Source organism: Rissa tridactyla, chromosome 2 (assembly GCF_028500815.1).
Source record: "Rissa tridactyla isolate bRisTri1 chromosome 2, bRisTri1.patW.cur.20221130, whole genome shotgun sequence".
In the NCBI taxonomy this organism is placed as follows: Eukaryota; Metazoa; Chordata; class Aves; order Charadriiformes; family Laridae; genus Rissa; species Rissa tridactyla.
In genome coordinates this window covers 51,358,342-51,386,322 of record NC_071467.1, presented here as the reverse complement: position 1 = coordinate 51,386,322, position 27,981 = coordinate 51,358,342, and the positions used below count along the sequence as shown (strand labels likewise).

Below are 27,981 nucleotides of genomic sequence, written 5' to 3'. Positions count from 1 at the left end.
GGGGTTCTGCAGAGGAATTTCTCCATCCTGTTGAAGGTCTTTCCCTCTCCATATGTTTTATTCTTTGGGACAGAGAGGAACTATCACTGCAGCTTCCAAACTAGGGAGCCCCACAGTTCACTGCACTCCCCAGGATGTCGCTCGTGATGCTACTCCTAAAGCCTTCTTCCTACTGATCTGGTGATGGGAAGGGCCTCAAAGTAAACGTAAATGTCATTTGCAAGACTTCAGAGGCAGAAAGTGTTGGTAATTAGGTCTAATAGGTTTCCAGACAGTAGCTTCTAATATAATGGTTGAATTGAAATAGCAAGCAGAAAAACCTGGATGATAAATTGGATAAAGTCATGTGACTGTACTTGGCTTCCAAGCATGCATAGCATTGAATCACAGCTTTAATTCTCCTGCTCAGAGTATTACAATTGAGAGTAGCTTTCTAAGACTGAAGATACTTGTCCTCGCATCAAAGGTATTTTGCATTACTGCACATTTATATTCTGAGTAAAATGAGGGAAGGAGGCTGGGTGAAAGGCATGATTTAAAATAAAGTTAATGTAGAAATTTGTACCTTTCACTTTGGTTTTGTGCTTTGCTGAAAGCACTTAGTGTTCACCAAGTTTAAAGATACAGAGTCTTGGCTCAGTTTAACGGTATTGTGCAGGATGCTGCATGTGACTTCCCACACAGACCGGGCGAATGGGTCTCAATCCCGGCCCTGAAACACACTTGCCATTCCAGTTCTGGGCCTGTCTAGAGCAAGGATTAATCATTGTCTGTTGAGTACATACAAGAAGTGAACAAATGCTAGCAGGAAACCCCCCAAAACATTTTCTTCTGCAGTCTTGGAAAATACTTCTCTCAATCGAGCTCTTCAGAATTAAATATACCAAGGAAGAAATAATTAAACACAGCAGTAAATGAATCAGGATGCTTTCAAGGAGCACTGTTATTTATTTTGACTCCAATTCTACAAATATTTGAGTATATACTTAACTTCTAAGTACTTAAGTAGTCCCCTTGACTTCAGTGGGAAAACTTGCATGTGTAAAGGATACACCTATATAAATATTTGTAGAACTGAGAATTCAATATTAGTACAGATTCTGGTGAATGTAACTAACTGGATTCACTGAAATCTATTTAACTGGGTTTTTTTTGAACGCTTTTGGTTCCCTTAGGTTTCATCTTCTTTAGTAAACTCTTTCTGTTGACACTCATTATGTTATTGAAATTTTGAGTGAATAAAATCAGTTAATGTACATTTTCCCCCTTTGTAAGTTAAATCCGCACCTCTTGTTTTCATTTACTTTCTGATCATTTACATAGAATACAAAGAGTAACAGTGGTTACCATTGCATTATTAATTGTAGTACATTCTAATATATTAACTTTTGTGAGATGTTTGCTTTTTCTTTGATGATGCCTAAGGGATTCTCCTGGCCCCAAGAGTAATTAATATAATTCTGTGTTTAGTGCAACATGCATTCCCTCAGTGTATGAAACTCCACCGGCGGCTTTGGTTTTGGATGCGTTCAAGGATGGGAAAATTTCTGAAGTACGGAGAAACGTACTTTATGATCCAATCAGTGCCCCTTTACCTTCTGACTCAGTTCATGGAGTCACCTTGACACCATTACAGGTATCTCATATTTTGAAAATATTGTTTCCTTAGTCACAAAGTATGTTCTTAGTAAAGTTGAGTAGATGAAGCACTTTAAGAGAATCAAAACTGAATGATGTGATATGATCAAAAATGTTGCAGACTGAGTAAGCCACCCAGATAATAGACAGAAAGAGAAACAAAAATGCCAGCGTCTTAATAAACTAGGCAATAGTCTCACAGCCTGCAGAAGAGCATTAGATATGCTTGGCATGCAAACAGCCAGGAGCATGCCCTTGTGATGCCATACTCTTTGAAGAGATTGCTAACTTCCCGAGAGATGCTAAGCCCCTTGCAGGTAGGTGGCACAGAGCACAGCTCATAAACCCAAGAATATCTCACGAAACAAATGTAGTATCAGAGCTGTTCTTGTTTCTGCAGAACCAGATTACCTTGAGTGGCAGAGTGCCCCACTTGGGCAGATACGTATTTGTGGTACATTTTTATCAGCCAGCACACCCAGTGTTCACCGTCCAAGTGCGTGTGGATGCGGGACGTGTCTGGTCAGGTAAGCGTCTGAATTTGATCTAACCCCTTTTCTTTCTCAGTGTTTTGGCACACGGAGCACTTTTTGGCACAATTATGTTTTTAATTCTAGGTTCCTTCAATGCTTCATTCTGCCCTCATACCTCTGGCTGTCGGGATCAGGTGATTGCAGAAAACCAAATTGAGCTTGACGTTTCTGAACCTGAGGTCTCTGTTACAGTGGTGATACCTGATGGAAGAATGCTGGTTCTGGTATGTTTATTACATAAATGTACTTGGAAATGCTAGTCTCACTTTCACCATTCATTTAGAGATAGATGCAAAGACAAAAGCCAAAAAGAAAGAATTTGTCTTTTAATTTTGTGTTTCAGATGGTTAGGATTTTGTGCCCTGCTTCTGTTTTATTTTAAATCTTTAAAATACTATCCACTGTTTTTATTGTACACTGCTTGTAGCATCACAACTCTGGGGGGAAGATAAGTCAATTTTTCTATTTTTGTCAGTTAAAATGTTACGGGTTTTGAGAAAATCCAGAATGCATAATGAAGCAACATTTAAGTATATAAATGCCTTAGCTTGTGTTTTTTGCCTTTCTCTGAAATATACAATTTAGCTTTCTTGTTGTTTTAAGGAAAATGTCTTAGCTGTTCCAGCAGACACCTACAGTTACAAAATTCTTGACAAAAAGACAGTGGACAAGTCATTTGATTTTATCAGCCAATGTGGAGGAAACAGTTTTTATATTGAGTAAGCATCACTTTCTAAAAAACTGAATGTTGACAGCAAGCTGGGAATTAATATTACTTTTACTCCATATTAAAGGCATATGTATAAAATCCCCATCATTGTGCTACATTAAAACGCTTTTCATGGCTTAGGCTGGCCCATTAAATTTCCATGAGTCATTTTCCCATGACTTTCTTTTGTAAATTAAATGTAAAGGTAGAGCTTTATTGCTCACAGTACAAAAGAGGGAAATCTACGTCATCTTTCTGTCTTTGGTATTTCCATCTTTGGTATTTGGTATTTTGCTTGGCATGTCTGAACTGATATGACTAATATGCGCACTTTCCTTGAAAAAAATCTCTTACCTGCATGTTCAAAGCTGTTCACCACTAATTTAATTGCATGTGTACTGATGCCATCCTTACGTCAGAGAACAGTTTGAAAGACAGGACCCTAATTGACTGAAGCAAAAAGCACGCTTGTAGCAATTCCCAAGTGCCAGCACTTACATCATTTATATTTCAATTTAAATAGCCCAGAAGCATCACCGGCCTTCTGTAAGGACTCTGTAAGGTCACTAGTGGCTTTCTACAACAACGGAGCCCTGCCATGTAATTGCCATAGCAGTGGTGCCACGAGCCCTACTTGCAGCCCCCTGGGAGGACAGTGTGTTTGCAGACCCCATGTCATCGGTCGTCAGTGCAGTCGATGCCAAACTGGCTACTATGGATTCCCATTCTGCAAGTGTAAGTACATGCTCGGACTTACTCAGCGCCTGACCCAACCTTTTGTTTAGTTCTCTGATTGTACTGCACAGGTACCACAGCCTCGCTTTTTTTTACAGGGCTTGATCCTGTGAGAGGCTGGTTGACCCATCTTAGATTTGGTTTAAGGCAGAAGTAACTCCATTCCCTTAAAGCATACTTAGTTCATGGTGAAGTGTGCCGTCGCATGTGTTGTCTGATCAGGTGTAGTAGGCTTACAGTTAAACTGGTTAAAATCCATATTGCCGCTCTTTCAGTCAAATGGATTTTTCTGCACTGCCTGCTAAATTGTTTCCAAGTGCTTATTGTTGTATCCCAGTTTACACCCTCAAGATTTTCCATAGATAATTGGAGACATGGCATTCTTAATTCCTCATATTCTGAGTTATCTTTAATAACATCAACAGATTTATAGATTACACCAACAGTCCTCAGCTGCCTCCCAGATTTTGTACCTGATGTTTATAAATTTGCTTCGTAAAAGTAGTGCCCTTAATACCAAAACTATTCATCGTTTAATCCTTGGTAGTTTTGGGAAGTGGTTAATAATGCCCATGGTGAAGTTAAGCAGCCAAACTGTGGAAAAGAGAAGGCACCAAAACGACTCTTTGAAGCTATTATTACAGTCACATAGTTGGTTTCCATGACCCTGGGCTTAAAACTAGTGAAAGAGAGAAAATTTTCATGTCCTTTATATATAAAGGTTGTGTGTGTTTGTTTCATACGCAACTTCAATAGGAGTTGGTCACGGTAAGTTGAGATGTGACTGATTCATAGAACATTTTCTTTGACCTAGTATGCAACTGCGGGCAGCGGCTTTGTGATGACATGAGCGGTAAATGCATTTGCCCTCCGCGAACTGTGAAGCCGAAGTGTGAAGTGTGCGAGAAACATCACTTCAGCTACCACCCTCTTGCCGGCTGCGAGAGCTGCAACTGTTCAGAAAGAGGAGTCGTTAATGTGGCAAGCCCAGAATGTGAAAAAAACAACGGGCAATGCAAGTAAGTTTGGGTTACATGCGTTACAAGCAATGCGCGAGTGGTTCGCTTCACCATTCTTTTCAGGTATTTGGAAGGGATGTGGGAAACTTTGATGATGGTGAGTAGGGATTTAAGCAGCGCTTCGCGATGGTGAGGACTCAGCTGTTTCAGGGACACCTGCAATGTTTTAGTGCAGGTAAGTAATCGTGGGTTTTGGGATTCCTGGGTTTGCATTGTTTGACGGTGGTGTGCCATGGCCACTCATGGTAAGTCACCAAATCTCTGTCCAGCTCATATGACATATCCAACGTCAGCAGCAGACCTCAGATTGGAGCTCCTGACTTCTGGACGCGTACATCATTTGTAGTGGCATATGTTATTTCCCAAACTCTTAAAACTTTGCAGTTGACCTTCCACAGTCTGTTGTCTGGTTTTAAGTCTAATGATGTTTCTTGAGTTCTGTAAAGCTTGAATTTCTGCAATGAATTTTGAGAGACTTTGATGATAGGTGCTGTGTGTATGGAAAATATGGTTCAGTTAGAGTCATAGGTGATAATTGACCTTAAAATTATGCCTTCTGGGTGACATATGCATATTTTTCTGTAACTCAGCATGCTGAGATGAGAATAAATGCTTTAGGTTTATTCTGTTATTTACATCCTCTAAAATAGGTGTAGCATACAGCCACAACCGTAGGGAACGATCTTAAATTCAGATGCTGTCATATTAGTATAGTTGAACATTTCTGTTATTTCCTTGGGGAGATCGAGTCCTTAAATAGCAAGTTCAAACACTTGATAACCAGTAGATTGTGTAAGGCCAGGATTGGTCCAGTTTGATTAGTTTGGCTATGTTGGAGTCCTAACAAAGAGAAATGTGTCCTTCCTGCCTTGCCATTAAGTCTGTAAATATGATAAAGAATGCTAATTTTCAGAGAATACTCATATTATTTCCCAAATTTAAATTATTTTCCTAAGTTTGTCCTTTTCATATGAAGTGAATAATTGTCTTATCCCAAAATCAAAACAGGAATCTGTTTTTGTGTTTAGAAGTTGGGGTTCAAGGTTAAAATGTAGCATGTTCTGTATCTCCTGGTGCATTCTCAGTCTGATTAGTCGCTGCTTTTTCCCAATACAATACAAAATAAAATAAAAATAAATACTATGCAAAAATAAATAAAGTAAATAATTCAGTCAAATAGAATCTAATGCTTCAAAGAAAGGGCTTAACACATTTCTACTCAAGTAAAATTGAGGATAATTTTTGCAGAAATAGCCACGTTTTTCTGTTTCAGTGAAAAGCTGCGTTGCCTGATTATAATGGTGATATTTTTCATGTGAAGCCTAATTGGAGATATCAAGGAAATGACAGATTATTGGTAAAAAATTATGATCAAAATTTGACATTTAGCAAATGCTTTTGGACTGACCACTGAAGTATATAGCAAACTAACTACTACATTTGGGTTAATACTTTTCCTTCTGTGGATTACATGAAGTTCAAAGTCCCCATCCAGCTCCAGTTATCTCTGTGTGGGGGTGATGTGTTTAGAGAGACTCTGAGAGACCTCGCCCATTGTTTGGTGAATTGAGTAATTGCTTTCATACATTACATAAAGTGCAGTCTACCTTGTCCGCACACTTTAACTGTTTATTTCCATTAAATTTATAGTGATAGTTCACATATTACTTTGTTGCTGAGAGCCACAGGAGACTCCACCAACTTGCTGAGACTTTTAAAAATTATCTTATCACAACTGAAATGTAAAGATGTGGTTGGTGGTGATGGCAGACATTCTTTACCAGTGGATCCTTACTCTCTTGAAACCTGCTTTGGGCTGGTACGGGCAGTTTACCAGGATAGACAGGAGGAAGAGGGATCATCGGACCTACATTTTCACTAGTTTTATCAGACTGTGCAAGTTTGTTGTGAAGGTAGGATGAAGTAGCTGCTGCCACAGAAAGATGTTCTTATCTCAAGCCTTGTTCATAGTTTGATGTTGGTTTTTGCATTTGCTGTACTTCACCTAAACAAATTCAAGGCATTCAAGCCTTCACTGTGAGCAAAGTGGATTTTATCCTTTGGGAGCAGTTGTAAACTAACCCAAGCCTTATGGCAGGCTCAAGTCCCCATAATTATTCAAATGTCTGGGATTCTCCACCTTTTTGTTAGTGAGTGCCTTGGGTAATGCCCAGTCACATCCTCCAGCTGTAAAACTTCTTCCAGCTCCTCTTACCTGAGTGCAACATCCATGTTTCACACCTTGGTGTACAGAGAGAGTAGTTCTGCACTGCAAGCACTCAATAGCTGCAGAAGTCTAATTCTACCATAAGCATTTATATCCTTCAAAATCAAATCCATTCCTAATCAGTTCCGTGACCATGTAAAACATCTCACCATCCAAATGTGAGAACAATACCAACCTGCTGCTGTTTCTCTGTGGAAGTCATAATGTCGTGTCATTGCCATGCAATCACTTCAAAGATCCACCTGCCTTTTGTTTTGATCTTCCCTTCCTCGCTCCATTCCTGCCTCCCCGGTTGACTCCCTCCTCTGTGTTTGTTTGTTGATAAAGATGCAAACCAGGAATAAAAGGACGGCAGTGTGATCGGTGTGCTCCCGGAACTTACGGTTTCCCAAACTGTGTGCCGTGTAACTGTAACAGAGATGGAACAGAACCAGATGTGTGCGATCCCCAGACAGGAATTTGTCTCTGCAAGGTCAGATAAATCAAATTACTTCTGCATTCACAAGCATCATTTGCACATCACTGCCTATTTCATATTTAATGGGGTGAATGAAATGAGTTTATCATTAGGTTTTCAGTAAGAATTAAACGCAGCTGTACAAAACCACCACACCTTGCAGTATGTGCACAGATGGTCATGGTAGCAGTTAAATGTCATTTTTTACTGAGTTCAATATCTGTCAGTTTTACAGGTGGTTTTAGGCTTTGCAGGATGTTACAGAGCTGCAGAGTAGACGTCTGTTGATTCACTGGAGCAGTCCGTACCCTGCACAGGTCCACTTTATGCATCTGCATCTCAACTTTTGGATGTTAACCAGGTCCCATGACTTTTTTAGCCATATTATGTCAGTTGACGTTACACCAACAGCATTATACCCAGGAAATCTTTTGTTCTGATCTGCATAATTAAATGTGGTAAATGTGAACTTTCACAAGTGACCTTTTATATTGTAGGTTTGGAAAAGCCAGCGGGAGGGTTTTGGCAGGGAAGTTACCAGCTGTCTCTGACTAATATTTATTACTCAGTGGTTCACTTTGTAAACTGTAAAGGCAGCTTGTAACTAAGATAGTCTCCAAGAAGTCAGTTTTATTTGCATGTGGAATATGGTGTATCCAGACATTCACACATTTTCATTCATGTTTCCGTACTTTTAAATAAATATTCTTTCAGAAGATTTGTTTTATGTGCAGGAGGTTTTGGGGGCCTCACCAAGACCAAAAGGAAAGCACTGAGATTTCTTTCAACTATGCCTTAACAGGAGAATGTTGGAGGTGCAGAATGTGATACTTGCCGACCAGGATCCTTTTATCTGGACCCTTCTAATCCCAAGGGATGCACCTCTTGCTTTTGTTTTGGGGCAACCAGCAACTGTCGCAGCACAAATCGTCGTAGAACCAAGGTGTATCCAATAGTTTGTTGTTTTTTTTTTCTTTGCCATCGTGAACCTACATTTATTCCATTAAGGAAATGCCATATTTCTTCCAAAATTGAAAATATATTTTATTAGTTTCTAAAGATGAGAAGTATTCCGTAAGTAATAGTGCAGATTTAGTGCAGCCTTGTTAAGACTTAGGTGTAGTCTGAAAGTGCCTTTCAGCAGAAATGTGCAACAGGTTCTACAGAGATTGTAAAAATTGTCTTTCTTCCCTCCCTGTAAAAAGGACATGACACAAAGTGTGAGAAAAAAGAAGACAGACTTTTAGTAGCATAAACGAGTGGTAAGATGACTAAAGACTGAAAAAAAGCAACAACTGCCTGAAACAACGCAAGAGAAAGAAAAGAGAGAAGCAGCATCCTAGAATGATGGATGAAGAGCTAAGTTTAGGTTTAGGCAATCCAGATTGTGGCACTTTACTGTTTACCAGCAAAGGGTGAAAATCTGGCTTCAGTAAAGTCAGTAGCAAACTTACATTTGCTTTAGGAAAATTTCCTCTAGTGATTACTTGTCCTCACCAAAGACTGTTTTTGAAAACATGTCTATCTTTTAGTTTTATTGGTCTGGCCAGCCAAGGGCAACCCACCACAGAACTGTTTTCATAGAATAGAATCATAGAATCATTTAGGTTGGAAAAGACCCTTGGGATCATCGAGTCCAACCATCAACTCCACTGTACAAAGTTCTCCCTTACACCATATCCCTTAACACCACATCTAAATGAATCTTAAACACATTCAGGGATGGTGACTCCACCACCTCCCTGGGCAGCCTATTCCAGTGTCTAACCACTCTTTCTGTGAAGAATTTTTTCCTAATGTCCAGCCTAAACCTACCCTGCAGCAGCTTGAACCCATTCCCTCTTGTTCTATCGCTAATTACCTGTGAGAAGAGACCAGCACCAACCTCTCTACAATGTCCTTTCAAGTAGTTGTAGAGAGTGATGAGGTCTCCCCTCAGCCTCCTCTTCCTCAAACTAAACAGTCCCAGCTCCTTCAATCGCTCCTCATAAGATTTATTCTCCAGGCCCTTCACCAGCTTCGTTGCCCTCCTCTGCACTCACTCCAGCACCTCGATATCTCTCTTGTATTGAGGTGCCCAGAACTGGACACAATACTCAAGGTGTGGCCTCACCAGTGCTGAGTACAGGGGGACAATCACCTCCCTACCTCTGCTGGTCACACTATTTCTAATACAAGCCAGGATGCCATTGGCCCTCTTGGCCACCTGGGCATACTGCTGGCTCATGTTCAGCCGCTTGTCAATTAGAACCCCCAGGTCCTTTTCTGCCAGGCAGCTCTCCAGCCACACTTCCCCAAGCCTGTAGTGCTGCATGGGGTTGTTGTGGCCCAAGTGCAGGACCCGACACTTGGCCTTGTTGAAGCACATTCCATTAGCATTGGCCCATCGGTCCAATCTATCCAAGTCTCTCTGTAGAGCCTTCCTATCCTCATGTAGATCAACACTCCCGCTTAGCTTCGTGTCATCTGCGAACTTGCTGATGATACACTCTATGTCCTTATCAAGGTCATCAATAGAGATGTTAAACAGAAATGGTCCCAACACTGAGCCCTGCAGAACACCACTTGTGACCGGCCACCACCTGGATTTAACTCCATTGACCACCACTCTTTGGGACCGCCCATCCAGCCAGTGCTTGATCCAGCAGATAGTATGCTCATCCACGCCATGAGCTGCCAGTTTTTCCATGAGAATTCTATGGGGGACAGCGTCAAATGCTTTTCAAAAGTCTAGGTAGACAATGTTCACAGCCTTTCCCTCATCCAATAATCGGGTCATCTTGTCATAGGAGGAGATCAGGTTCGTCAGGTAGGATCTGCCTTTCATAAACCCATGCTGACTAGGCCTGATCCCCTGCTTGTCCATTATATGGCTTGTAATAGCACTCAAGATGATCTGCTCCATGACCTTCCCTGGTACCGAGGTCAGACTGACAGGCCTATAGTTTCCCAGATCCTCCTTTCTGCCTTTTTTGTAGATGGGCACTACATTTGCTACCCTCCAGTCCATTGGGACCTCCCCAGTTAGCCATGACTTCAGATAGATAACGGAAAGTGGCTTGGCGAGCACGTCTGCCAACTCTTTCAGTACTCCTGGATGTAACCCATCCAGTCCCATAGACTTGTGTGCATCCAAGCAGCGTAGCAGGTCACTGATCACTTCCTCTTTAATTGTGATGACCTCATTCAGCTTCCCCTCCCTGTCTCCTAGCTCATGAGGCTGGGTGACCAGGGAACAGCTAGTTCCACTGCTAAAGACTGAGGCAAAGTAGGCGTTGAGCACCTCAACCTTTTCCTCATCCTTTGTGACTATGTTTCCCTCTGCATCCAGTAAGGGAGGGAGATTTTCCCTAATCCTCCTTTTGTTGTTAATGAATTTATAGAAACATTTTTTGTTATCCTTAACAGCTGTAGCTAGGTTGAGCTCTAGCTGTGCTTTGGCTCTCCTAATTTTCTCCCTGCATAGCTTCACTATATCCTTATACTCTTCATGAGAGACCTGCCCCCTCTTCCAGAGGTCATAGACTCTCCTTTTGTTCTTGAGGTCCAGCCAAAGGTCCGTATTTAGCCAGGCCAGTCTCCTTCCCCGCCTACTTGTTTTTCGGCACATGGGGACAGCCTCCTCCTGTGCCTTTAAGACTTCTCTCTTGAAGTATGTCCAGCCTTCCTGGGCTCCTATATCCTTCAGGGCAGCCTCCCAAGGGATTTTGTCAAGCAGTCTTCTGAACAGGTCAAAATTTGCCCTCCGGAAGTCTTAAGGTGACAGTTTTACTAACCCCTCTCCTTGTTTCCCCAAGAATCAGAAATTCAATCAATCATCTCATGATCACTGTGCCCTAGACGGCCTCCAACCTTTACTTCCCCGACAAGTTCTTCCCTCCTCACAAGAAGGAGGTCCAGGAGGGCACCTTCCCTGGTCGGCTTACTTACCAGCTGTGTGAGGAAGTTATCTTCCACACATTCCAGGAACCTCCTGGATTGTTCCCTCTCTGCTGTGTTGTATTCCCAGCAGATACCCAGGAGGTTAAAGTCCCCCACAAGAACAATGGCAAGTGACCGTGAGATTTCCCCCAGCTGCTTATAGAAAGCTTCATCCGCCTAACTGCTTTGGTTGGGAGGTCTATAGCAGACTCTCACAGCGATATCGGCTTTATCGGCCCTTAACCTAATCCAAACACTCTCCACCCCATCATCAGTATACTTGATTTCCGAGCTCTCATAGCATTCTCTAATATACAGGGCCACTCCTCCGCCTCTCCTTTCCTGTCTGTCCCTCCTGAAGAGCTTGTAGCCATCGATTGTGGCACTCCAGTCATGTGAGGCATCCCACCACGTTTCTGTGATAGCCCCTATGCCATAGTTTACCTGGTGCATCATGGCTACAAGCTCCCCCTGTTTGTTGCACATACTGCATGCATTGGTATAGATGCATTTCAGATGTGCCAGTGACTCCAGCACCTTTTTGTGAGTGTGGGCCCCATTTCCCACCAGACCCCTCTCAGGTGCTTCCGTGATTTCTAAACGTCTGTCCCTTCTCTCAAATGAAATGGCAGAGTGAGAGTCCTCGCTAGTCAACCATCCTTCAAGCCCTGGCATGCCTCCCTTGGGTTTATTCCTGACAGGCCCAGTTATCTCCCCTTCCCCCCTCATATCTAGTTTAAAGCCCTGTCAATGAGCCTTGCTAACTCCTGCCCCCAAATTCTTTTCCCCTTCTGGGACAGGTGCGTCCCACCTGCCACCAGCAGGTCAGGTGACTCATATAGCAACCTGTGATCAAAAAACCCAAAGCCCTGCCGATAACACCAGTCCCGGAGCCACGAGTTGACCTGTTGCCTCTTCCTGTTAATTTCCTCATTCATGATTGCCACTGAAGGGATAGAGGAGAATACAACTTGTGTTCCTGATCCCTTAAGCCGCCGCCCCAAGGCTCTAAAATCTCTTTTAATCGATTTTGGGCTCCTTCTACCCACTTCATCACTACCCACCTGAAATACTAAGAGAGGGTAATAGTCAGTGGAGTTTACTAGGGCCGGAAGTTTGTCCAACACATCCCTGACCTGTGCCCCAGGGGCACGGGTACCATTTTGGTACATACACATTATGATTTATTTTCCCCAGCATAATAACAAATAACAGGATGTACGGTCTTTCAGGAAACAACAGCCATGAACATAAAATGTGCGTTAAAGAGCCAAAATATTAGGCTACATTGTCTGCCTCTGCAAAATGTCGTGCTGTGTCCCCTCCCTCCCAGTTAACCTACCACAGCAGGTCCCCACTGTCTTTTAGGTTTGTGTCCTTGGTTTGATTTTGCAATGGACTTAGAAAATGGACTTAAAAAAAGAACCTCCAAATTATATCCTTGGGTTTGTGTACCCAATTCCTAGTCACCTCCAGAAGGATGATGTCTTCACGTGACTGAAAATAGAATTCAGTTTGCGGGTGACAAACCAAATGCCTGCATCCCAAGTCCCGCTTACACTCTCTTTTGAGGTCCTTGCAACATCCATGGCACAAAGACTTCAGGCTGACTCTGGAGGGGTTGAATTTCATGCTAAGGGAATTATAGAGGCTTAACAATTTCTCCTCATGACTTGGTGCTGGTAGTTTAATAAAGGACAAGCTTTTATTTCCTTTATGTATTTTCATTAGTTTGTGGACATGAGGAACTGGCGCTTGGAGGCAGTGGATGAAAATATTGACATTCCAGTCACTTTCAATCCAGTCAGTAATAGCGTAGTGGCTGATGTTCAAGAATTGCCTGCTTCAGTGCATAGTTTGTACTGGAAAGCACCACCATCTTACCTGGGAGAGAAGGTAAATGACATCTAACTCATCTGTTTTAATAACGTATTCATTTTTTGACAGCATCGTTGCTAGAGAGTCTTATTGGTTCTTTTAAATACGTTTCTCTTCTTCCCTCACAAGATTCTTATCTCTCTTGACTGTCATGCCAGGAATCACAACATTCTACTTCTGAGTACAGTGCTAAAATTATAACCAATAACACAGAATTAATCACCTTGCTTGGTGACAGGGAGGTCTTTATGTGAGCAGCATGGTCAGGAGCTATGGTTCAGGTAGCTGCTACCTTCAGATGCTTTTCTGTCACCCAGAACATGTAGAGCCCAAGTATCCTTTAGTACTTGTGCCCAAGTATCCTTTAGACTCCCTAGAGTATCTCCTGGGCAGATTTCCAAAAGAATAAAAGGTGATTACGTGCTTAGTGGCACGCAAAAAAACCCCAAGCTTTTGCTTTCGGTATGTTGCTTGGGAAGAGCAGCACCTGCTTTTCTAACCATTGTGTTCTTTGAACTGCTTGCTGCTCGTTCTACTGATGCACGGGGAGCAGTCTTTTGCTCGCAGTTGATACCTATCAGCATTTCAGAGCAGGGGGACTTGGCTAGTGATGGCTTGCAGGCCCAGAGCCCCAGGTTCTCCCTGTTTGGAACTCCATAGGTATTGATAGTTGCTAGCCCGTTGTAGGACACACAGGCTTTTTAGGCGCAATCCTGCTGTCACCCAAGTGAAAGACAAATGGGCTAGACACATTAAAGATGGTACAATTTTTCAAGTTCCTCTTAATCCTCATTTTAAAGACTAGAGCAGTATTTTTCATCCTGCTCTCCTGTGCTCAGAGGTAAATACCTTTCAGTTGAACAGCATGCTTAGTTATGGTGCTTTTTGTTAATGTTATAGACGTTCTTGTTTCAATGTCTACAAATTATTTTCCAAAGAAGATCATGTTAAAGCGTACGTTGTCTACTATAGTGTTAAACCAAAAGGACTTTTGTTGTTGCCATAACAAAATAACCCTTTTTAAACACAGCTATTAAGAACAGTGCTATGAGCTTTATGTTGCATGTCACAGTATCTAACGAGGCATGCCAGGACTTGCTTTTATTTACAGTGACAACACTGTAAATAAAATAGTTCTATTTTTGGACCTGCTTTTACTGTACACTGTGTGCAAAGTGTATATTTTAGCACAGGCAATACTGCAGTAGTGAAAGTTCCCCCCCAAAATGCTATCTTGCTGCCAGTTTTAAAAGCTCCTAAATTTACCAGTTATTCACGTTATTGTAATCTGAAAATGTCAGGTTTTGGTCTACTTCCAGTGATAGCACCTGTTTCAGAAAATGTGGACAAGATCACTCCAGACATTTTTCAGTATGATGAGGGTATAGATACCGTTTTCCATTATCTTAAACCTTTTAAGTAGTTTCACTGGAACATTAATACTTAGCAGAGTATATTTTCTTTCCTCTCTCCCTTTTGTGTACAAAATTGAAAGGGAATCAAGTGTAAAATCTGTAGCAGTGCAGAAACTAACAGTCATTAAGAAATTCAGATCACATCATCCCCTTTTTCTGCTCTTTTGTACGTTAACATTCTATTTAATAGACCACTCTTAATGTTAGAAAATAAATGTTGTACATATAGAATACAGAGGGTAGTTTATAACACCAATATTTTTCCATTTTAAAAAAAATCCATTTAAAAAGCAGTAACATAACAGCCTGTCATATGGTGCAGTCCTAAAATGTGTGTTAAACAGGAAATAAGCTCTAATTTGAATTTTCTTATCTTTTTGAAAAAAATAAATTATTTATACAGGGGTGTTTTGATTGTGTTGGCAAAATATAGCCAATATTCCAAACGATGCTTTTGAAAATGCAGTTGGCTAAAGATAATAGCATGAATTACAGCCCTGTGATCCAAGGAGCAAATTTAGTACTGAGATGTCTGTGTTTTGTTTGTAATTCATCAAGGGGTAGATCGAAGGCGGGTGCTTTCCTGCAGAACACCAAAACCTGACAAAGCAGTTTTTCCTCTTATGTTAAAACCAAGCATAAACTATTAGGGCAAACAGAAAAGGGTGCAAAAGAAAGTGGTACATCTGTGGCAAAACACCTGATTTCACCTAGTACCCACAAACATTCCTTGTAGGCTCTTCTTGGAACAAAAACTGTCTAGGCTGTGCCTGGAGCTTCCTTTACGCTCAATATGTTTTGAACTGAGTCAGCAGGGAAGCTGTTTGTCAGATGATTCAAACTTACTTGCCCAAGTCTTTGTTCTGGGCAGCAGCGTATGTATTTGGTTGGGTTTGAGGCGGCCTGTGGTCACCCGTAGCTGAGCCAGAAGAAGTGTGGTTTCAGCTCAGCCTACAGCAACAGTCTGCTGAAAACAGAGCTGATACCAGCAGAAGTCCTGTCCTCCAGAAAGTGGAGCAAAGATTTCCTGATTAGATTCGTGTTTGTAGTAAGTTTAGAAAAGGCTGGCCTATGAAAGCCACCTTTAAAGATGCTTAGCCTGACTTCTCCTTTTTATCCATGGCTGTTCACGGGGTTCGTTACCACTTTCGTTGTCAGCCTGACATCTGCTCTTGATGAGCCAAATCTGTTTTGTAGGGCCAGGGGAAGAACATTTTCATGTGAACATGTGATTTCTCCATGACACAGATAGCATGACCCTGGGTATGAAAAAACCCAGCCCAATGCAGGAAACCTTCCAGAGCACAGTAACTGCTCAAAAAGTGATGCCAGATACACAAAGTAAACAAAATAGAAAGTAATTTCTTCCAAGCAACACATATTTTCATATTTTGTCTAGAGAACAAAGAGTAAGTATATTATTCACAGTGCTGGGAGATGGGGTAGACTTGAATACAAAGTTATATTAATATCAGGGAATAGTGCGGTAAAGTATCTCTGGGCTTGTGCATTTCGTTACAGCTTTCTTCGTATGGTGGCTTCCTAAGTTACCAAGTGAAATCTTTCGGCTTACCTAGCGAGGGCATGGTTCTTCTGGATAAGAGACCTGATATACAACTAACAGTAAGTTCTAAAATATTATTTTTTCTTTCAAGCAATACCAATACCATGACTTTTTCTGTTACCTGACAGCTATGGCAAATTTTGCTCCTATAATGTGCTTAACTTTTATAGCAACTTGCTACATTTCTATGTGATTTTACTGCATTTTGCTCAAAGCCATCAACATGCCTATCTCTGTTGCCAAAGTAACATATTATTAAGCATAACTGACTTGAGAGCAAATAAAAAGATAAAACGTGATTTTCTCTGTAAAAGGCACCTGTGGAAAAAATATTAATGAATGCCTTGCACACTTGTCAACAAGTATGGCCTCGACTCTGTAAAATATGCCCTGGATGCCATGCGTAATTAATCTCATTTTCTGTGAGAATTTTCTTCACCATAAAATTAAGTGTAATTGTAAGGCTTCAAGGGACTGAAGTAAAAATGCATTTTAGGTTAACAGTTTTTAATTTAAGCACTTTAGGGCCAAAATTGAAATCTTTTACTGTTTGTTGAAATTCCCGAGGGTGTGGTTTTGTTTCTTCAGACCATCAGAAATACTAATTCAGGATTCTAGGATTCTTACTGGGAAACATGCCTCATAAAGTATCTAGAGTTATTTGTGCACCAGGATGCAAAGGAGAGTGTTTGAAAACGCAAACACATTTTTACTCAAAAGTAATAACTAATTCCTGTGGAAATTGGTCAGGATTAATTAAATTTTCCTGGTGTTTTATTTGACAGCAAGGTTTTTAATAGGCAAAAGCAGTGAAAATCGTGCTGACACTAGAACACAGTGCTTGCTGTGTATTTTTCCTAGTATTACTTAGTTTTTATCCCCCAAAGAACAGGACTGATGTGCTTCACCAAATTTTACTGCATCTGAACACTTTACCATCAAAAGTAATGGAATGGCAATGTTATATCCTCATTCTTACCTAGGGTCAGCAAATGAAAGTTGTTTATATGGATCCCAACAACCCACTGCCTGACCGTCAATATTATGGCCGCGTGCAGCTTGTTGAGGTAAGAAATGAAGATGGAATGGCCTTCCCTTTTCTTCCCCATGGCACACAAAAATTACACAGGTAATATCTGCAGAAATACCAAATACTTGATAATGTTAATGAATATAAGCTTAAATACTGTAGGCTTCAAATATAAACTACTTTTTCTCTCTTTACTGCCACATTGAACCTAGGTTCTCATCCATGACACCTAATTTTAGCAACCTTTAAGTTAGGCATCTTGTCCAATTTAGCCCTTAGCACTCCCTCCAGGGCTGGTGGAGTAATACTGAATCAGGCATCAATGGAAAATGATTCATCACAGGCCCAGACTCTACTTAATAGGGATGGAACGAACTGTTATCTGTTTTCCTTGGTGTCTAGCTACCTAGTTGAGAATGGTTGTCCAACATTCAGGCAGGTGAATTTAGCAGGGATTATTCCTACCTTAAATCTGTCCTCAGAAGGTCAAACTAGGTAAATTACTTTTTTCTCATATATAGGCAAAAAAGATGTTTCTTCAAGTCAGATTCCATTTTCAGTAGTGCTGTGTCTATTAGCAGTAAGAAAGCATGTGAGTGCAGCCCTCAAAGGTTGGATTTCTAGGACTTCGCTTACTCTTAAACATAAAAGCATTTTCCTCCACCCTCTTGTGGTTTGGTGGGTGATATACTCAAAGCAACTTGGATGACTGAAGAAGAATCTATATGCTTCATCACTTTTCGATACCTCAAAGCTGTATGTACCTTGCAAAGTAAAGGGTACATCCCTTTTTATGCTTATTATTCCTTTTTCCACCTATCCTGTGTTTCCATTCATTAAATTTATTTTCCTGACCTCTATTTTGCCCCACAGCAATTGGCACCAGAGGAGTCTGTTCCATGGGGTTTTTCCTCCCTTTTTCTGTCATCCTGTCTTCTTTGCAGACACTCTTTCTTAAGAAGCTGGAGGGCTGCGCTCATTTTGTACCCTCCACGTGCAGGGAAACTTCAGGCATGCCAGCAGCAACGACCCTGTATCCAGGGAAGAACTGATGATGATCCTGTCTAGACTGGAGGGTTTACACATCAGAGGCCTCTACTTCACGGAGACTCAGCGATTAACCCTTGGAGAGGTTGGGCTGGAGGAAGCCACCAGTGCAGGCAGCGGCAGCGTTGCACACAGTGTGGAGACCTGCTCCTGCCCTCCGGAGTACGCGGGTGACTCATGTCAGGTAGGAAGCGATTGCCTCCATGCTGTGCCATTATCTTCTGTCTTGCCTACAGCGATACATACTAGTTTAGTCAGAGGAACAGAGGCTGGTTATTAAAGTAATTAAACGTGCTTCTTGTAAGCATGTGCGCTTTCAGTGCCTCAAATGCTTTCACTGTCTAAGAAGCACCGTAGGGTTATTCGACTCATGATTGCTTTGTCGGAACTGTAAATGTCATTTTACATTTGTATGGCACTATAGTCAGGGATTCTTCTGTGATGCCCTATGAGAGGCTGAATGATCTCGGTTGATACTTACTTTAATGGAGAGAAGGTCAGAGTTGACTTGATCACAGTCTGTGAGACCCTACACGTGGACTAGTTTCCTTATTTTATCAGGGAAATGTGTGATAAGGTCCAAGAGAAGTAACCTGAACCTAGATAATTCTGGTTACTTTCCTATCTTCGTGGAGTGACTAACACTTTTCCTGTTTTTATAGGAAAATATTTGAAAGCCGAAGTTAAAATATTTGAAAAAAAATGCTTGGAGGTATTATTATGAAAGATAATAGAAGCATTGCAAAGTATTACTTTTACCTGAAGAATGGCAAAATCCTAGCCAGGGCTGTGTATCCTGTCCCTGCTGCTGTTCCTGTGGCTGTACTACTTTTGGTTGTCACTTTGCTTAGCTTAGAGCTTGACCGTTCCCATGTGTATGCACCCAAGGCAGCAGTAAGGTGCTGGAGTACTGGAGTATAAAGTGGTGTGGTACTGGAGTATATATATATATATACTGGAGTATATATATAAATAAAGTACTGGAGAGGTAAGTGGTGTGCAAAGTGCACAAAATATGAGGAATTATTCTCTCAGGAAAAGGTCAAGGACTACCATAAAGCAGCAACTGCTGTACTAACCTTGCAAATGTTTTTGAAATGAGAATGAAAGAATAATATCTAGACCAGAGGAGCTGCAGAGAAACTGAATAAAACAACACTTTCGGTTGGCTTATGTCTCATGTGCACATCGACTGCTAAGGGCAGCTCTTCATCATCTGTCAAATGCCATTTTGGAAATATTTCTAGAAACGTATTTTTTCACACATTTGATGTTCTGTGCCACAGGCAGATTGATGAGTGTTGACGGAAATTCCTACCGCCATCCCGTTGCTTTTCACTGTACAGCCTTTATAAACGAAGGTGCTGGGTTTTTTGCTTTTTTTCATATAACCTGGTGGAAATACATAGCCAGAGGAAGTGATCAAGACACTCGCCTGGGTAATTCGTAAGCCCTGTATGTTTATGCAGCATTACTCAGGCAGTGATTTACTGCGCTAATCACCTAGCCCTGTCTGGCTGCCTTAGGTGGGGAGGAGGTGATGCCTGCCACACCCCAACTTAGGTATATATTGAGCTACAGGAACCACGGGGTTACTTGTTAACCTCAGGAGCGGTAATGTGTGCTGTACAACTTGACTCACGTATAAAGTTTAAAGGTGGGGCCCATCACAGCACAGAGCCTCATTAATCTGAGTCAGAAGCCGGAGAAGAAGGGAAGAGTATAAGAGAGCGGGCGAGCGCCAAAAGGATAGCAGCGTATGTTGGCGGTGGAGCTGAAGTGAAATGATGGCCCAAGCGCAGAGGCCGAGGAATGTAGGATGGCTGGTTGTCACGTTAGTAGCCCTGGGGCGTTGTTTAGCGCAAGACATGCAACAGAGGCTATCATATCCTCGCCTTCATGGGGGGAGTCAGCAGCAGCAGCAAGTTCAAAGGGATTTTTACCAGAGACAGGTAATTTGTTCGTTTTCCCTTCCTCGCTTGCTTCCTTCTTTCTCTTTGTTTCCATATGCACTAATTTGATAACGAATTCTACATTACTTAACAGGAAAGTAATAAGGTGGCTAATCTTACGTCTCAAAGTACTTTGCTAACAAAAGCGTACGTGAGAAGTTTTTTTTAAATTGCTGTTTACTTGAAAACAATCAGCCTGAACTCCTGAGCGTTTGGAAGTGCCTGGAGCTTTATCTTCTCATGAAATCAGTTTCTCAGTATCACGAACGCTGCTTTGAAAACAAAGTTCCCACATACTCCAAATGTGCTGTTTTAAAGACCGGATAAATAGAAAAACAAAAAGCTCTATAGATTTTTGCTGAATGCTTTTGGATGTATTTTTGAAATGAGTGATTCATTTTGCTCTTCGAAAAGAGACTCTCAGTAAATAAAATTTATATGCATTAAAGCCTATATTTTACTTAGCCATGCTGTTTAGTGTATTTCAGGCCCTGGTTTATTCAGAAGCTGTGTATATTGGCTCCCTGTTGTTCAGGGAACATATTTACCCTTTTAAAAATGTATCTGAAAGGTTTCAAGTGCCTATTCTAAATTCAGTCCTTGCTCACACTGAAGTCAGTATTAAAAGCTGTTGGTGATATTAGTATTCCGAGTACCTTTTGTATTTTTTTTTTTACATTTATCCAACATGTAAAGAAGGCAAAGGTGCCACTAGCAACTGTTGTTTAAACAGCAATAACTCAATATGCCTTCTGGGATCTGCTTTGGGAGAGGTGAATATTTTTTTTCTCTGGTAGTTACATCGTTGATAAACGATGGTTAATCCTGCCCTTGCATAAATACTTACGCCTCAAAGCACTGGAACATGATTTGAGACATCATCCTGCAAACCCTTTGCTCTTCAGATTAGTCCCATCAGTCTTAGTGGCGCAACTGTCATGAGAAAAGATTTATGGCTTTAAAGTTCAACTGTCGCTTGTTTTCTGAGTGTCATTGGGGTCAGCTTCTAACTGTGAGGTACAGGTGAGGTATAGGCACAGCGCAGAAGTACATTGCTGGAGGCAGGAACCTGGGAGGTGTTGGTTTCGTGGGGAGCACAGCTTTCTCCACACTTCCATCCAGCCTCTGGTCTTCCTTGCACCACAGTAGCTTAGTTACTTGTGAAAAGGAGCTAGGGAATAGAAGGGATAGACTTATGTCCGGTCATTTTTGGTGTGGGTGGTGTGCCAGGAGGATGCTAAGCAGAGAATGTGGGCATGAATATTTGAATTGGTCTGTATACAGAAAGGCTCCATCCCCAGGAAGAATTCCTTGTGCTTTCCCTACCTGTGTCCTTTCCCTTCCCACGCCGAGCAAGAACCTGGTTTTAACATACTAGTTTACTACCTTCTTGGTGTAGGCTAACAAACTTCATGTCTCTTGCTTCGTTCATAATCTTCCTCTGGTTCAGCTCCCTATTTAAACCTGACTTTGATCTGACAGGCCGTGCTTCAGTCCTGTGCCCTCCATAGTGGAACATTCTTCTCATGCTTCCCGGGTCTCTGGGACAAGCCTGTGCTTAGAAATAAGAGTGCTGTGTGTTTTGTAAGATCACCTCGCTCTAAGCGTGGCTTCGTATAGCTCCTGGTAGACTTGGAAGTCATGATGAATTCATGTAAAAGATATCTCATTAGAAGTACTTCCAAGGAATACACTGTAGTTAAATTAATATCAAGATTTCATATAACCACTAGTTAATATGTGAGATTTTCATATGTTGTTCTTTGAGGAGACTGTAGTATGAATCTGTATTGAAATCTTTTTCTGTGGTTTAAAAGTCATATTGTACACCTCTGTACATAGCCACAGGAAATGCGTTTTGCTCAGAGGTTAGAGTCAAAATGATGAAATCCCCACTACCACAAAGTGTAGAGCACAGGGTTCAGATGCTTAGAATGAAACTTCTTCATCTCCATTCTTCAGTGCCATTCACTGCATCAAAACACTTATTATTTAAACAATAATATGGGCTTAGAAGAGCTTGCCAGGAAATGTACACCTCTGCTACAAAATGGCAAACAATTTCAAAATACCCTTCTCATGACCTGTAGAACTTTATTTCCACCAGAATTCACTTTTTTTTTTTTTCTCTGTGCTTACTGTCTAGGAATGTGGCCTTGGATTTTATCGTGAGCATAAAGGATTATTTAGTGGACGCTGTGTCCCCTGCAATTGCAATGGCAATTCCAATAGGTGTCAAGATGGTGATGGAAAATGTATCGTAAGTAAATACTAATGTTCAAGAAATGAATTGGAAAAAAAAAAAACATTTACCTTACTGCAGTATGGAATATACAGTATTGTTAAATTCCAAACAACTAGAAATAATCCTTGCCTGCCTCATTCTTTATATCTTGCATATCTGTTAATGAGTGTAAATTGCAGACACTTACACGTACATTTAACATAACCCTGGGTGATAAAGAATAATTTGTGTCCTTGGTTTTGTTTTCTTCTTTACCCTGTAATTTTTGTTAGCACATGGTACAAAAAGTCACCAAATTAGTGCATATGTAAGTGTTTGCAGTTGTCTATAATAAATATGGGGTCTTATCTTGGTATGTGGAGTCCTTAGTTTTTTACATATATACTGGGGTTTGCCAGTGCTGACAAGCAGCGCATTCAGGCATAGCACAGCCTTTGCAGAATCGCTTGTTTAATCAGCATCAGTAAATGTCCACTAAACTTAATTTACAACTAGATGGATTAAAAAATACCACAGTAAAGAAGATGAGATAAAGGGGGTAGAAGTTAGGAAAATTAGAAAGTTAGAAAATCAGAAAAATTAGACAATTTCAGCTGATACAGCAGATACAGTGGGGCAGATTCTGCTCCCTGGCACACCACAATAGACCCAAAGCAGCCTCCCAGGGGTGGATCAGCCCTCGTAGCAACGCAAGCGTGACATTTGGCCGACTGCACTTCTCCAGCTTATATCCCTGACGCTTCTTTGAACAGTTCGTTCTGAAATATTCCCGCTTAAGAACTTTTCACTAATTTTTCACTTACTGTGTAAACAAGAACCTTGCCAACCTCTTTCACGGTCTGTCTTCTCTGCTATTTCTTCCTTGTTCGTGCTGCATCCGTTCTGCCTGCGGTGCATTCCTGCGTGTTATGTCATTCCCCCACACACACAACCCCGACTTCGTCTCAACCAACCCTCCTGCTTTAATGGAAACTATAAACCAATTCGGCATATTCTGGGGGATGACTTACAGGCTGCTGCTTTGGAGAGGCAGGGCAGGCCATGACAGGAAAGCGCTGCAGCAGAGCTATAAAGATGAGGAAGTTTTACTTTGGATGAAAATTATAAAGGAAAAAAAATTATGCAAAATTCACTTTTACCTCATGAAGGTATGTGATTAGGTTTCCCTTTGTCCCCTCCTTCTCACAGATGGATTAACTTTCAGATAGACAGAGCTAAATCAACACTTGGCCCTGGGACAAAATTTAGGGCAAGCGAAGTCATCCAGGATAATGCAGTGAAAAATGGAAGCCCAGAGGGCCTGTATTTCCATCATGAGCCTCCACCTAATAAGGAGTGAGTTTGTCTCTCTGTAGAGGAGCCGTGGGACAAAGACCTGCAGAGGTGCAGAGAAGGCAAGGAGGCTTCCCAGTGTGGAGTCGTCAAGTTTCATATCCAAAGTGCAAAGATTAGATGCAAGTGCACTTGGCCTCCTTCTTCCTGCTCCTCACCTGGAGCACTGGACCCCAGTGCCTTCACATAACATCATAGTATTGTCTAGGTTGGAAGAGACCTTTAAGATCATTGAGTCCAACCATCAACCTAACGCTGCCAAAACCATGTCCTTAAGCACCACATCTACCCGTCTTTTAAATACCTCTAGGGATGGTGATTCAACCACTTCCCTGGGCAGCCTATTCCAATGCTTGATAACCCTTTTGGTGAAGAATTTTTTTCTAATATCCACCCTAAACCTCTCCTGGTACAACTTGAATCCATTTCCTCTTGTCCTATCACTTGTTACTTGGGAGAAGAGACCAGTGATAGCCTCCAGAGAAGGCTTTGTGAGGATGATCCCAGGCTGACTCTCTCCTCTGTGGCAGCAGTGCAATCCTCCCCAGCTCAGGCAGTAGCTATCCTGCTGCCTGCTGGTGGAAGGAGAGGAGTGCAGTGCTGTGCTGCTGAAACTGGAGAAGAATGGAGTGCAGGAGGAGATGGAGAAGACACAAGAACTGGTTCTCATGTGTAGGGAAAAGCCGTCCCTCTGCCACTAATCAGACTTTGTGTCGTCACGGTCCCTGCCCTTCCTCCTGAAAGGCACATACCCTCAGCAGCAGCATGGTGCTGAGAGTTGCTCATCCCATGACATGTTGTTTCACGTCACATAACGCCACATACCTGGCTGTTTCTGTTGAGGCCGTGACACATTCTACTCTGGCTTCCTTGTACCATGTGTGTGCGAGTTTTCCTTTCAGAGTTTGCATCATCCAGACCTTGGTGGTTTGGAGATGCTCTGACTCCAGGGGTGTGTCTGGCCCTGTGAAACTTGAAGGAAGACCCATGAAGGACTTGCTGCTCTGGCTTCATCCCACCATGCCTTGAGAGGATTACATTCTCTAGTCCTTCTATGCCATGTAGCTAGAGGAACAGCATGGCACATTCATATGTAAAATATCTTAAACTTGCTTCAGCAATTACGGAATTGCTTCATTTTCTATAGACAGAATGAGCAAAATAAAAGCCAGGAGATAAACCTTGGGAGAGAGGGGGGAGGTTGGTCCAAGATGAAACCAATACAAATATTTTTAAATACCTCTCTCTTACACTTTTTGCAGTTCAATTTATTCTTCAGGACTCTTAAAATTTACAATAATTATTCAGAAACAGTCTGAATTTTCTATGAGCTTTTTGCAGGAGTATATGCACCAGCTTTTATAGAGGCTGCTTTTTAAAATGCTTCCTTTTACAAACATAGTGTCTTCATATTACTTTAGCTTCTGCTAGTTAAATGGCCCTGAAGTGAACTGGAGTTTTTCCCGTTCTTTCCCAGAAGCTTTCTCAAGTGAGCTGCAAATTTGGTTCTTTTACCAAAACGAAAACAAAGTAGGGGTTACTACATGCAGAGGCTGAGGGAAGGGCTGTCGATGTGATTGAGGGAATCTGTGTGGGAAGAAATGTGGAGGAGAATGGAATGTAAGAGGAGGTGGGAGTTCCTCATTTGTAGGGATAGGAGAGACAGAACTGTTTCTCATTTGTAGGGAAAAATGCCCCTCTGCTGCAAGACTTGGTAGTAGGGCCTTCAAACATAGCCCTAAGCCATCAAAGTCCATGAAATGGGAGTGCAATCTGCTCAGTGACTGCTTGCAGCCAATTTCCCACTTTCTTTTTCCACCTTTATTATTTAGTACGCCCTCAGCCCTGTGGGACACGGGATCAGTCTGTTGCACATTGAAGAGAACAGTTTTAGAACTTGGGAGCTTTAATGCCTCTTGAGTGTTGGTCACTTGGAATTTTTATGGCTGCTCAAAAATGTATTTGAACAACTTCTATTTTAAATTAGCATCTCTTTAGGTAACGCAAAAGCAACTTGCTCTTCCTCTCCCCATAATGTATAAGTGTAGAATCAAAGAATCACTTGGCTTAGAAAAAGCCTTTCAGATCATCAAGTCCAACCAAACGTGTGTGCCAATTAGACAGCACCAGGAATATGTTTCTAAAATAAGATCTAGTTCCTGACAATTTTATCATGGAAAAAGTGTCTCATTTGTATCAGTTTCAATTGTTTTCCTAGCCTTTGCTTTTCATTATTTATTCCAGTTACCCTAGGTAAATGCAAATTACACATACACTGGAGAAAGTACATGAAATTAAATTCTGATCTGAATCTACTATGAGAAATACTTTTTATATTAATTTCATGGGATTTTTTAAAGAATGTACTTGGGCTCATTTAATTGCATGCTTTTAAATGATATCTGCCTTCTAATTAGTGTTAAAATGCAAAATCTAAAGTTCCATTTAAACATAGTGGTTTTTAATTGAAATATCAAGACAGAGAGAGTGCATTAATAGAATGTTCCTTAACAAACTATGCATCTGATTGAATGACTTTAAAAATATGTTTAATGCTGCCTATTTACCCGTTGCTTTTCCACAATGGTGAGCAAATTGTACTTTCTACAATTAGAGAATGACTGGAATCGACCTATCCTGGTTGTGAGGGTAGTTTGGCAATAAATACTTGATGAAGTGGAAGGGAAAGAACGTGTCCTCTGAGTAAATTAGCTATATTTGTTTTGTAAAGCCATATTGAGTGGCAAAGCACTGTTAACTGTCTTGCTTGTTTCCTTTTGAAGAACTGTCAGTATAATACTGCGGGGGAGAAATGTGAGCGCTGTAAAGATGGTTATTTTGGAGATGCCACTAAAGGTTCCTGCCGGCTGTGTCCTTGCCCCTATACCAACAGGTACAGTAGAAGACCGTAAGAAGTCAAGCAAGGGTGGAGAAAAAGGAAAAAAAAAAAAGAGACAAAACCCCCAAACCCTGCTAGCATAGGAAGATAATGATCTTTTTTTTGTATTCTTATATTGCCCACCATAGTGGGGCATCAAACCCATTTGATGCATATTAGACCAGCAGTAACTCGTTGCTTTGTCTCACGGCATTGCCTTTTTTAATAATCTGAGTATTCCAATTCTCACTCAGTTCCTGAACCACAAAGGCTCGCTGCTCATCACCTGGGGGGGAGCCCCAGGCAGCTGTAATGGGTTTACGTACAAAACCACCAGTAACTCCTTTGTAGTGAGAAATACAGGATGGAGGTCTTTTCCTTTACTGGGCATATCCAGAATCTTTCTTGTTTACTGAAATGCAAGGTGTACATTACCTTTAGTCTGACATTTAACACCATTACTCTGGCTAGGAGATAGGTGAGAACAACGAAACAAGGCTTTTAGATGAATTCAGAAAGTTTATTATGATACAAAAATAATATAAAACCATTAAAGCTCTTAAGCACGTATCAAGATTTCTGAAGAGTATGGTCGCTCATCAGGTGGAAGCTTCATTTGAAGTGCAAATATACTGAGCTAGAAAAAATTAAATTTCCTTGGATTTAATAAGGTTGCCAGGCTTTTAAAATTGGGCGTATATTGCATTTTAAATGCATAGTATGTTTAGCCACATTGTCATCATTGGTCAGTTCTGAAAGGTGAAATGCATTAAATAAAAACAAATATTTTTTAAGAAAAACTAAGCTATAAATTGCTAAAGGCACCACACAGTATTTGCCAGGTGCATTAGCAAATACCAAGTAGCCTTAAGAGGTTCACACTTGCAGACTATAGACAGGTTTTTCATTTATCAGAGAACTCTCTGATAGATCTGTTTTTGACAGCGTTGGCCTCTTCTGCAGGTGCTTGCCTGAGGCTGTCTGAACATATTTTTAGTCTTCTTTTGCTTTAAGAGTGCTGAAATACTGCGGGAGACCATAAACCTGTGCAGTTTCATAGTTGCACATTAGGGTGGTAAATACCATTCCTGACATAGGAAATTCACCCCACCTGGCATTATTGGAGTTGACAATTTTCCACCCAGTCAAATTATACGTTAATTCTTAGTGCAGACATCTGTCTTTGATACACAGACTTGCTTTATCCCACTGTTCATAGATTAAAAAATGGAAATAACAAACATTGCCTACTCCTGCTTCACCTCCTGCCTTCTCCTTCTCAAACATCAGCCAAAATATGTTTTTTTCTCCCAGAGAAATTTGAATCTAGATGAGTCTGCTAGAAAGAGCAGATGAAAATGTTCATTGTGTTAACCAGATACGCTCTAGAGCTCCCCCAAA

General features: G+C 41.3%; 1 protein-coding gene across 3 annotated transcripts in view; it reads left to right on the top strand.

The window, feature by feature from the left end:
• The window catches only part of LAMA3 (laminin subunit alpha 3), a 125,817-nt gene that overhangs the window by 64,370 nt on the left and 33,466 nt on the right, over positions 1-27,981 (top strand). For all 3 annotated transcript variants that reach the window (XM_054190469.1, XM_054190468.1, XM_054190467.1), the window contains 14 exons: positions 1,471-1,636; positions 2,039-2,165; positions 2,256-2,395; positions 2,775-2,890; positions 3,404-3,615; positions 4,430-4,634; positions 7,189-7,333; positions 8,121-8,261; positions 12,971-13,135; positions 16,054-16,155; positions 17,080-17,163; positions 18,127-18,357; positions 22,272-22,385; positions 26,486-26,595. In XM_054190469.1, the coding sequence (XP_054046444.1) occupies positions 1,471-1,636; positions 2,039-2,165; positions 2,256-2,395; positions 2,775-2,890; positions 3,404-3,615; positions 4,430-4,634; positions 7,189-7,333; positions 8,121-8,261; positions 12,971-13,135; positions 16,054-16,155; positions 17,080-17,163; positions 18,127-18,357; positions 22,272-22,385; positions 26,486-26,595 (2,058 nt within the window). The remainder of the gene's footprint in view (positions 1-1,470; positions 1,637-2,038; positions 2,166-2,255; positions 2,396-2,774; positions 2,891-3,403; positions 3,616-4,429; positions 4,635-7,188; positions 7,334-8,120; positions 8,262-12,970; positions 13,136-16,053; positions 16,156-17,079; positions 17,164-18,126; positions 18,358-22,271; positions 22,386-26,485; positions 26,596-27,981) is intronic.